The sequence below is a fragment of the Sinocyclocheilus grahami genome, unplaced genomic scaffold (genome assembly GCF_001515645.1).
Source record: "Sinocyclocheilus grahami isolate Dianchi unplaced genomic scaffold, SAMN03320097.WGS_v1.1 scaffold812.1, whole genome shotgun sequence".
Classification (NCBI taxonomy): domain Eukaryota; kingdom Metazoa; phylum Chordata; class Actinopteri; order Cypriniformes; family Cyprinidae; genus Sinocyclocheilus; species Sinocyclocheilus grahami.
The window spans coordinates 421,035-433,760 of record NW_015505991.1 but is presented as its reverse complement, the minus strand read 5'-3'; the positions used below and the strand labels follow the sequence as shown (position 1 = coordinate 433,760).

The window sequence follows — 12,726 nt, the reverse complement described above, 5'->3', positions numbered from 1 at the left end:
GTTTGTTGTAACATTTCACTTCTTCTTATGGGAAATTAAGTTCAATTTTAGGTTCTGATAACAAAGCTATAAATACTTATGTTTCCTTACAATCCTTACAATCAAGCAAACTATTCCTATTATATGTAACTTTAATTTACATTTAATGTACACTCTTCAGACAAATTATTCTAAACTGTACCAAATTAGGGTTCTTGTGCTTGTATATTTGACAATATTTGATTAAAAAAATATAATAATAATAATAATAATTCATGCTTTTAAACAGGCTACAACAAAGTTCCCTGTGCAAACAAAATTAAATTGTCAAATGTTTATTTTGCTTTCTTTTTTTATTTGGAATGCAATTCTTTCTTGATGAAGATGCTTTTGACCTTTGGGACCATGACAACCCTGTGTATATATACATCAATGTTTGTGTGTGTGAGTGACTGTATGAGTGCCAACATGCTCAGCCAGCCCTATCTTTAGTGCAGCCAGACATGGAGGCAGCCATTTGGCGAGCATGTCGGACATTAAGAGGGCCAGTGCACTGATCCTCCACAGTATTGCATTCCAGGCTTTATTTCCCTTTATCTCTCTATGTATTCTTCTGCCCCATGCTTTATTGTTCTCTCTTTAGATGAGGTTAAATTTTGGCTTGTCATACAAAATCATTAATTAACCGTATTTATTTATTTTTTTTAAATTGTATATTTAGGTAATTTACCTTTGCTAGAAATACAAGCCAGGGTTTCCAATCTTCCGTGCTAGTTTCTCCCTCGTTTTACATTAATTGATAATTTGTGTAAGTTTTTAGACTTTTTTGTTGTTGTTGTTGTTTATGGGCTACCTTTGCAATTATTATGACAGAGAGCCCGCATTACACATCCGAATGTAGGAAGGGAGTTGTATGCCTGTCATTCACAGGGTCTGGCAAATTGATTCAAATGAACCAGCCAACCAGCGCTAGTCACTCTGTCATGTGTCAGTAAATGCTTTGGCACATTTAACGTTGATAGAAAGATCTCAAATAAATTTTGTCTGTCTCTTTTTCCCTTTTTGGTTAAGAGCTCTGTTTTTGTCATCGGAGTGAGAAGGTTAAAGAGTCATCTGCCACATTTGAAGGATTGCACCTTTCAGTTCTGACCACACTATCAGCTTTTGAGGAGAGAAAGAAAATTCACCCCTCGCTGCTCACACTCTCTCTCACTCTCTTTCTCTCTCATACACACAACTCCTCTTTTGGAAACATGCATCTGTCACTTTTGCACAATGTCATCTCATTGAGTGGCAGAAACAATTAATATTAAAGGAATGCCACGGGCAGGAGCTGATAAGCTTGGCCTTCTATACGCAGTCAGGTGCATCGAGTTGCCTCTTGCTGCTTTCACATCGTTTTTTTTGTTATTTTTTTCCCAGCAGGGCTGGGTGGCATGTCTGTCCTTACTGGAAATAACAGATTAACTCATTGTGCTATTGAAAATGACCACAGATGACCACCAGGCCCAAGAACAATACGTTTACAAAAAACGCAAGTCTCTAAGGAACAGTTTCTATCAGATCGCTACTCTCATGAGAGCGTCAAGCATTAAAATGTGTGTTTTTGTAGACATGCTTTATAATTAAATGCCATTGGTGGTAATGCTTGCTGGAATAAGGCATTGTCCCAGCATACAGTTTGTTGAATTAATTCACAAGCTAATTTCATATTAATGCCATTGTTCCTTGTGGTTGCCCTTAGGTTAAATTGATGTTAAAATTGTTTTACAAAGATTTAGCAGGTTTGAATAATCAAATTACACAACTTAATTTTAAGATTTACCCTTAAATTTGGCTATTTACATCAGAAAGAGGGATTGGGCAGGAGAGGGGGTGAAAACATGAGAAATTTATTGACTTTATATGACTTTCTTTCTTCTGTGTAACAAACAAACTATTTTTTTGGACCAAAGTAATTGTAGTTTTGTATTTTCACTTTCATTGCATGGACAAAACAGCTGGAAAAAATATGTATCTGTGTGTGTGTGTGTGTGTCACAGAAGAATGGAAGTCATGTAGCTTTGGAATGACATGAGAGTGAGCAAATGATGACAGAGTTTTCATTGTTTGGATGAACTATCCTTTCATTTTGGCAGAGTTTGAGTAAGACAAAAAGAAACAAAATGAAGACAAACAGAGAAAGAGAAAGAAAAAGAAGAGAAGAAGCACAAACTGGCTTATGAAATCTCTACTCACAAAGCTTAAAGCCACCTCTGGTGGCCTTGGCGCCCTTGATAAGTTTATATCACTCCAGCTGCACAGCTGTTTTAATCTAATCTCTGTTTGTGTGTGAGTGTGTTTTCTCGTTCCCTCTTGATCTAACGCTCTCAGACATCAATCACGTTATTTTGCATGCATGATGATTCTACAGAACACATGTGTGTCATTCCGGTTCAGTTTAACTTATTTTTCAAGCACATTATTTGCCTCCCACACATTTTGCAAACTTAAAACACCTGTTATCAAATTGCGTTCCCCCTTGAGAGCGAGCACAGGGGGTTGTGATGGTGGGCTGATTGCATGCTTGAGGGGAGAAGCCCAGTGTTTAGTGCTGCTGGACAGCTTTCACACTTACCTGAGGAGTCTCATCCAGCTGCAGACCCCCTTGCCACAGACATGTTTTAACTGGAAATGTTTGTGCATTGTCACTGTGTGGGAAGCACTTCAGCACTCTTAGGCGAGTGTTAATTGTTTCATCTAAGCTTCTGTCATGTTGGGACACTGTGTTTAGCTGTGTACCTGCTGACTCCACTTGGGAAATCAAGGGAACATTGTCTCAATCTAGTTTTTGTTTGGCTAGATAACTCACATAGACAGCAAGAGAGAGAAAGCGAGAGAGAGTGATGAAGGTAAGCCTGAACATGAAGGATTAGAGCATGAATAATAGATATATGATAGCTGGCTAAAATCGGTGTAGAAAGAGGTTTAAAAATAGGAGGTGACAGAATAAATGGCCAATCTAGAGAAAAATAAGACAGCTTCATGACTCGTTGTCAGCTATTTCAATCAAAGACTGTTTTCACTAACCCCACCCATCACAACTCAGACAATCCCTAAAGATTTAAATAGAATGTTATTTCTATTTACACCTGAATTGATAGCATGTATCACTATTGCACGTAGTGTAAACAAGATGCTATTTGCTGCTACACAGTATTTGCCATTATTTACTACTGTTGCATCTTTTGCATCTTACTTAGTTTTACACTTACACCGTGCACTAACCATGTGTAACATGACTATATTCCATTGGAAGCAATTAGTCCATCCACACCAAATGCAAAAATGGTAATACATTGCAGTCGATCACAAAATAGCCAATCAGGACAGTTTGTGCCTTCTATCAGGCCCTGTTTCCACCTAGTATTAAGTATTTTAGATGATCCAAACACATGTGGTCAGGTGGATGCATTACTGTTTCCATCTGGTCTCCTATGACCAGTTTTATTTCGTCGAGACACTCCCCTCTTATTCCGTCACACTCTACATTTCTTTCACGGGAACGTTGTGAATTCTATTGAATAAATGAACCCATGTTACGTGGCTTGTTTTGGTTGGCTTTGTCAGAACACGTTCCAGAACAATCATGTGTTAACATTGGTGAAATTTTGTGGGCAAAAGAGGTCCATTGTCAGTTGCCAATAGTATAGCAATCTGTGAAGCACAGCTCACACAGAAGTCACTTTCAAACCAAGCCGTTTTCTGTCAGTAAGCGCTCCAGCTGAAAAGAGTAAAACTAAGAACACATCCATGTTTTAATGTTTAATATACACTTGGAGCACTTCTTCAGTCCAGTAAATGTATGGTGTGGGTGTGGCCACCTGGAGCTATGTCACAGAAATAGTAACCAAAAAGCTGACCGAAAGATATTGCTCATCATTGTAGGAACAAAAACTCAATTCCATACTATATTCCATCTGGTTAGATATAAATGTAAATAGCTGCTGCCAAAAACATTTAAGCAAAAACATATTGTTTGGGTGTCTTTTCATAAATGTAAAATGGCTAAAAATTATCAGTATGTATTCTGAACGTGTTGGCTTAGCCTCTTTTTCAGCCATTCAGCCTTAAACCCTTTTGTTCACTGAAGCTCTGCTCTTGTCCAGAGGGAACAAGTGTCACCTTCCTTGTCTTTTCCGTTATCAATTTTTTGTTTGTTTGTTTCTTTCTTTTTTTCATAGGCTTACTGTATGTGAAGATATCATAATCAATGCCATTTTGGACCATGGTTTTCATATTATAACTCATTATAGATCCATCAGCATCTTAAGTACTTGAAACGAAAAATCATTTGCAGTTCATTGATTTATTACATCAGCCTCTGCATTCACAGGCATGCTGGGGCAGCCCAATGTATGCATGTAGCTTATAAAGCACATTTTCAACAATCCATAGTGAATTGGATTTTGAGGTGTGTAGAATGTGCTGCTGAAACTCCATTATCCCTCAGAGGGAGAGGAACATGGCCTCAGCTCAACAGATATGATCACACAGTAACCCTCTAATCCTTTATCTTTAGAGTCCATTGCTTCTGATCTCCCAGTGGGCCCTCAAGGGCCATTATAGCTCCACTTAAGAACACCTGCTGAGATCAGAAGGGAGTGAAAACAACTGATAAAAGCAAAATGTGACATGTGACTTATTTTCAAAAATTCTGTAATGTAGCAAGAACACTGCAGTTATAATACTGATGTTATCACCAATATAAAATGATTTAGAAGTGGGCTGCACATACATCAGGATGATTTGCCATCATTAAGATAACCATGTTCCCTGCATTGCATCAGGGGACACTAATGCAGAATGTCAGGTCATTTCTACTTGGCCCGAGGGCTGGATGGAAGTGAATATCGCTGTGAGCCTATACATTTAAGAACAGGGAAAGTTAAGAAAAATCTGCTTCTTACAGTGACTAGTCCACATAAAAAATGAAATCTCAAGGTTGTGGCAAGACCTGAGGCAGGATGCTTCATGTAGCATATAGTTAAAAGAGTGAGAAAAGGAGCAATGGGAACAAATGACCCAGAAATGAATGTTAGAGACTAAATATTCATGCGTGCATTCAGTCTGCTGAGGACGTGCCTAAATTCACATATTTTTTAAATATCCTTAATATTCAATTCAGCAGAACTAAACGATTCAGATAATTTGCCTTTATTGGACCAGCATGAATTATTAAACAAACAACATGGGTTTTTGTGGGGATACAATTTACCTTTCCCATTATTATATGTCCTTCTACACACTGTATGAGGACCATAATCCCTCAAAGGTTATACAAATATTATTAAAAGTGGCACTGACCCTGATCACTGGGGTGTGTTCATTAAATATGTTATTAAGCGAACAGACAGATTAACGTTCTTTTCTAGAGGGTTAAATGAGGAAGAGGCGGAGATTACTGATGACATGTGAGTAATGAGCTGGACACAGAAGCCCTCTGCGTCGATGCTGACTGTAATTATTTCCAAAGCAGTCAGGGTCATGACTTTGCCATTTTAGCTGATTTGCACGTCTGTTCGTGTTTTCACTTACCGTTGTTTAGTGTGCATCTATCATATCCCTTAGTAAGAGATTTTCTTTGCATGCAGAGTGACATTTTGAAGGAAGATTTATGGAAGATCCTAAGGTTTCAGGCCTACTATACCTTCAATATATCAGTTTTTAACTCTTTCCTCACCACTGATGTCATTTGTTACACCACAAGTTATTCCAGCAATCCATGTTTTGAATGATAGATCTGTGTGAAATAGAAGGAGTGGATGGAAGTCGGTTATGCTCAGGTAAGCTAACATGATATGACTGCAAGCTTTGGAAGTGGTAGTGATGGGAGTTTTTCGAAAGTTTGAATCAACTGAATAAATTGCTTTGCAAAATGATTTACTGTTTTGAAGCATTTAAAATATCACATGCTGGTGAAGTATCTTGGTCAGAAAGGTGCAAATGGTTTTATTATAGTAAAAGTGTATTTACCCTGTTTTTTTGTTGTTGTGTGTGTGTATTAACTACCATTTGTATAACCACAGTTTTACTACAAATATCATGGTGTAGCAAAACCAAGGTTCATTTGTGGTTATAACTGTAGTAACCATGTTTTTTGGTTTTATTTGTAGTAAAAACATGGTTAATTTTCGAAAGGGGATGTCTCAGTAATTCAGACAGAAAAGCTGAATGTTTCTTTGTGTCAAATCAAGAGTTAGCCCTGCTGTAGTATTTGACTTTGCAGAAAGAGCATGAAATTGAATCACACCGTTTTACAACCACCCTGCACCAAATCAACCAACCATGCACGAGTACAACACCATTCTTTTCCCTCTGCAATAATGATGATAGAAGAGAGGAAGCAAAATAAATGTGGCTTCTTAAGACATATGGACACGCTCCTGGAGCCCACTGTAAGACATGCTTCTAGAGCTGGTGTGATGGCGTGCTAGCTGCTGTTCCTGTCACGGGGTGCCCTGGCACGCCATGCTAATCTCTTCGGGAGAGTAAGAGTAAAGGAGCTCTGTGAGAAATGGCCATGGGAAAATCAGAACTGTAGAAAACAGACGGCCGTTTCACACTCTAAAAGTCAGCAGCGCTGCAGCCCCGTTAAGCAATGAATCATTACCAGTGTGTTTATGTCTTGCGAACATGTCTATATTGGATAGATGTGTGATCAAAATGTATCCTTCTGGCATTTTCTTGTGTTTGTGTAAGTGCGTTCTTGTGACAATCTGTTTCTGCTGTATACTGCTGTGGCGTTGTTAGCTAGCACTCAAAATGCCTGTGGGCTGCTGTTTTGCTGTCAGTCACAGAGAGGAAATGTCATGTAGTTTCTGCACAAGGGCATGTAGCTTACATTGAGGCCCTATAGGGCTCTCCTTTCCATCTGTGCCTTTTTTTTTTTTTTTTTTTTTTTTTTTTTTTTTTTTTTTTTTTTACATCTCCACGAGAGCTGACAGTTGTCAATTTTTGAGCAGTCATTATGAAAGAGCCATTTGAAGGACTTTAATAACGTGAAATTTGGTTCACATGCTGAATCAGATTTGGATACAATACATTTCCTCAGACTAAAAGCAATGAAAATGCTCCGTTTTCCAAACTAATGCTAATGTTCTTGGTTAATGAATATTTGAAAAAACAAAAACTGATGATATTTATTTTATTTGAGCGTGCACTGTGATCTAACAAGCATGTCTGTCTCTCTCTCTGGGCTCACTGTTTTTTTTTTCTTTTTTTGTGCAGGTTCCGGAGCCATGGCAACCACTGAGCCACTCCTTTACGTCACTCTGCTGATCCTACATAAGCTCCTCCCCTTCCTGTTTGCCTACTAAGAGACCACAGCCAAACAACTCGCAATGATTTCACTTTATGTATCAAACGACAAAGGGAAAATATAACTACGTATATATAAATATATATATAAATATATCTACCATTATGGCACATCAGAGAGAGGAATGGGATATGACTTCGGAGAAAATATCAGAAGAAGAAAAAAAACTGAGTAATAAAGAGAAGGCCATGTTCTTTTCTGGGACTTGTGTAGAAGATCTGTCTCAGATTTGGATGTAAAATGGATTCTAAAAGAAGCATGATGAAAAACAACAAAAAATTATGTGAATTAGAGCTTCATACACATGACTGACATCCATAAACGCTGCATCCAAGTTTAAAATACTACTGTTTGCCTTGCTAAATGCATGGCTCTCTTAATTTATTATTATTGTTGTTTATTTTTTATATCCAGTTTTTTATTATTATTATTATTATTATTATTATTATTATTATTTCTGTTTTGTTTTTTTATTTCATTTTTTCTGTTTTCCTTTTTTTTCCAGTTCACCGCGGTTTTAATTGTATCATTGTTATTATAGTAAGTACCTGATATTGAATCATAAACAACTTGGTCTTTTGAGTTTGCATCATTTTTTTTTTTTCATTTGCTTTTTGATAATTGAATCAACCGTTTGCATGAACTGTTCTGCTGTCTCATTTTTTTCATTTCATTAATGTGAAAGAAGGCGCTCTCTCATGTCAGTTCTTTCTATAAGACTGTGTGTAAAACTGTGTATTCAGTTCCCTCACATCTGACTTCTGAGTTCTCAAGCTTTTTTGTCTCATAATGTATAAAAATGCAACCTTATATATTTTGATCAAATAAGGCACATGTTACCATAGTTGTTGTTAGTCACCTCTAATAATGTTTATTTTTATTAAAGGTATGGTGGTCAAGATAAGACATTCATTTATAAAATGTAAAAAGAAAAAAAAAAGACATTGGTATGTTGCAAACACAGTTGAAATAAAAGTTGTTTCTTTAAAAAAAAAAAATAGTTCTTTAGGTTCTTACATCTCAAAGCCACTTTGTTTTTGTTTTATTCAAGTGCACTAACACCAGGCAGCTGCATGATGGTTGTATCTCAGCTAAACACTCCAGCATCCCACGGGTGTCATGAACTGTAATGTATTCTTCACAATAGGATAGGCCCAATTCCAGCTGAAAAACACATTACTCTCGCTAGCATCACCAACTGAGCACAGCTGGTGTACAACTCACGGTTCATTTCATTAGTCAAATGCAAGTCACCCTGTCAAATAACTCTTAACTCTCTGCTGCGGTCTTCACTGATCCCTGCTCCACTCTCTTCTGCTCTACCTAAACACATCTCCTGATGAATGGCAGAGACATTGTTCCTTGCTAAAACATTGCATTCTATTGTCTTAATGGAAGTGTGCAAGGCGTCAAACCAAATCAGCCTCTCACTGACTCAGGCATTCATTGTGTTTATCGCCTCCAAGTAACTAACTTTCACTCACTTTGAATTTAACATGCACAATGAAAAGTTGTCTTCCTTTCAATGTAATAACCGTTTATACAAACATAAATGGATCCAACGGGTAAAAACGAGCATCCAGCAAGCGAGTCACCACAACATTAGCATTTTTCTTTTTTAAAACAAAATGAGCCAGGTGGCTTTTATTCTTCATGGTGAAGGCCAATCAAATGAATGAGTGTTTGGCATGGCTATTTGTATGTGTTACACAACATCCGACAAGGCCCTGAGTGCTTTCCCCACTGCTGTAAATCATCCCTCATTCAAGTAGACTTGATCCAAAATCCTCTTCTAAAGAAAATATCAGAGATGGACTCCTGCTATGGATGCTGCATTCGATGCAAACGCACTTTCATGTAAGACACAATAACAAAGTGCATAGTAATTATAATTGCTTTTTCATTGATTAATTTATTTGCACTTTTTCGATGGCAATGAAATTATTAAAATGATAAAGCAACAGAGGGTTGACGTTACTTGTATATTTGGTTGCTCTTCTATAGCTCAGGACACCTTGCATTAACTTTGTCTCAGATATTTAGCCTAATAATCCCTCAGGAAAAATAAAAAAAATTATACAAAAGTATACAATGATTGACATATAATACAAGTGTTGAGTTATACACTAAACAGCCAGAACATTAAAACCACCTACCTAATATTGTGTAGGTCCCCCTTGTGCTGCCAAAATAGCTTTGATGCTTTAAGCCATAGATGCCACAAGACCTCTGAATGTGTCCTGTTGTGTCCTGTGGACACCAAGACATTAGCAGTAGATCCTTTAAGTCCTGCAAGTTGTGAGGTGGCCTCCATAGATTGGATTTGTTGGTCCAGCACATCCCAAAGATACATAACGAGATTGAGATCTGGGGAATATTGAGGCCAGGGCAACACGCTGAGCTCTTTGTCATGTTCCTGAACAATTTTTTCAGTTTGGCAGGGTGTATTATTCTGTAAGAGAGGCCTCTGCCATCAGGGAACACTATTGCCATAAAGGCCTGTATGTGGTCTGCAGCAATCTTTAGGTTGGTGGTACAGGGCGTGTCAAACTAACATCCACATGAATGCCAGGTCCCAAGGTGTCCCAGCAGAACATTGCTCAGAGCCGGCCTGCCTTCTTCCCATAGTTCATCCTGCTGCCATCTCTTTCCCAGGTAAACAACGCACACACTCAAGCATTTACCTGATCTCAACATGATTCATTAAAACAGGCATCCTTCTTCCGTTGTTTCATGGTCCAGTTCTGACGCTCATGTGTTCATTGTAGGTACTTTCAGTGGAAAACAGGGGTCATCATTGGCACTCTGACCGGTCTGCCCCTATATAGCCCCATGTGCAGTAAACTGCAATGCACTATGTGTTTTGACACCTTTCTCTCATGGCCAGCATTAAGTTTTTCAGCGATTTGAGCTGCAGCAGCTCTTCTGGGTGATTGAACCAGATGGGATAGCCTTTGATTCTTAAGTGCATCAGACTTGGGCGCCCAAGACCAGAGGTGGACAGTAACGAAGTACATTTACTTGAGTATTGTACTTAAGTACACTTTTTGAGTATCTGTACTTTACTTGAGTATTCTTTTTTCTGGAAACTTGCTACTTCAACTTCACTACATTTGAAAGACAAATATCGTACTTTTTACTCCACTACATTTATATCAAGGTCCCCAAGTAGAAAGTCGTTAAATGTAGCAGTTTTTCCAGTATGTGCATTTTCAGATTCACTGAACCCTTATCGGCGAAAATCCGGCCTGTGATCTGCCAGGACCTTTCAGTGTTGCCAAGTCTTACAGTATTTCTAAGCCTGCAGTTTTCCGCCTAGCTTTGAATGCACATTTGGTTGATTTTTTTTAACGAAAACATCTGGCAACCTCTGAACCTTCCCCGCTAAACTAATGTAAACGTCTGTGCTACTGCACAGCTAAAAGTGCTCTAAAAAGGCAAATAATAAAAGCATAAAAGGCACATATTTATAGTGTGGTGTGATCATCTGTTTGTTCACCACATTGATTTTAAATAGACAACTGTATGTGCAACGTGATCTCATGATAATTTGTATGTACTTTACGTAACATGTGGTTCTATAAAACGTACATTTACGTAAGTTTTTACAGGCACTAAAACGTACAATACTGATGTATTTTCAGCATCTAAACGTACAAAACTGACGTATTGACGACACCTAAAAATGAATCCTTATGAATACTGAAATCGCAGCATTAATTTTAGTAGTTTTTAGTCGTCATATGAATTACCTTGTTTTCAATTGCATTATTAAATTGTTTACTCATTTACTTATGAAATTATAACATTTCGTTTTGTTGTGATTTCTGCTGCTCGTTTCCAAGAATATGCCTACATAATGTTAAACACGACTTCACTTTAAACCTTAAAATAAATAACATTTCTGCAATCGTTTAACCTTTACTTGTCATTTACTTTGATTGTCATGTGAGTGGATCGGGGAAATTATCTGGATAATATTTTCAGCGATTAACAACATAAATTCTGCTCTGGATCACACAAACCTACTGTATTCCGCCAGAGAGGACTGCGGGTGCAACGCAGCGTCATTTGGATTACTTTTAGTACTGCTTTTGACATTTTTGCAATAAATAAATGATTGTAACGTTAATTGCATTTATCTGTCTGTCATGTTTTTCTTATACTGTACAGAAATGTTTAGGTTTATAGGTAGGAGTGGAATTAGCGAATATAAATATTTTAATGATACATTGTTTCAATTTTTTTTATTTTCCTGCGTATTTCGGTAATTTGCGTTTTATATCCTTTCTATATCGCTATAAAATTGGTAGGTTTAGGTTTGGGGGTAGGTTAAGGGGTCTAAAAATCTAAATCGCTTATTGATAAAATGATAAAAATGCATTGATACGAATATCTAAATGATATAAAAGATACGTAAATATTTTTACGTTTTTTAGCTAAAAAATACGTAGCGATTTGTACGTTTTAAACGTTGAAATACGTCTAAATTGTATGTTTTAGCATGAATAAAAACGTACAGAAGTGTATGTTTTGTGCTTGTAAATGTTACGTGTTAATACCTACGTATAAACAGACCAGGCTGGTATGTGATGCCTTACGTAGGCTGAGCGCTACGATTAAAGATCATAGAAGATAAATAATCGGCATACGGTAATTAAAAATTACCTAAACCTTGATCTACATGACAGAGAAAATGTATAGTTTTTATTCTGTGTGAATTTGCATGTGTATGTGTTGACTAAATTAACCATGATACAAAAACCATAATACATAAAAATGAATTAATTTTAACACAATTTTCACTCAGAAATTACCAGCAGATTTCTTAAAATAATTACAAAGAAACAGCAAAATTGCAAGTTTGTTTGTATTTTTATTTATGTATTTATTTATTTATTTTATTGTGTGTATATACAAATCTGAGAACATTTTGTGACAGATCTCACTTGATATTAGAGGAGACACATGTGATATGACAAGAGTGGTTATTTTAGGATAAAAATCTGGAAAGCAGGATGCTTCTTTCTCGCTCTATTCCAGTCTCGTTAGAGAAACAACTGATGCTATGAAAGAGATCTCATTCATCATTTTTTCCCTCAAATAAAGAAAGTAAATGCTGTCTCTCTATGACAAACCTAAACTGATAACAAACTTTCAAATGCTGGAATCCCTGGGATTTTGAGCATTGTAGATAAAAAATAAACAGCATGGTACATTACAAAGAAGATTTCCTTACATATATGATATATCCGTCACTAAAGCATGTTTAATCCAGAGAGTCACAAGGTCATATTGCATTTGTGGTATAATATATATATATATATATATATATATATATATATATATATATATATTGTATTAAAAATATATATATGTGTGTCAGT

General features: G+C 36.8%; 1 protein-coding gene across 1 annotated transcript in view; it reads left to right on the top strand.

The window, feature by feature from the left end:
* LOC107562210 (V-set and transmembrane domain-containing protein 2B-like) overlaps positions 1–7,747 on the top strand; it is a 52,108-nt gene extending 44,361 nt beyond the window's left edge. The window contains exon 4 of the mRNA XM_016246807.1: positions 7,249–7,747. Within this exon, the coding sequence (XP_016102293.1) occupies positions 7,249–7,337 (89 nt within the window). The 3' untranslated portion in view covers positions 7,338–7,747. The remainder of the gene's footprint in view (positions 1–7,248) is intronic.
* The last annotated feature ends 4,979 nt before the right edge of the window (positions 7,748–12,726 follow it).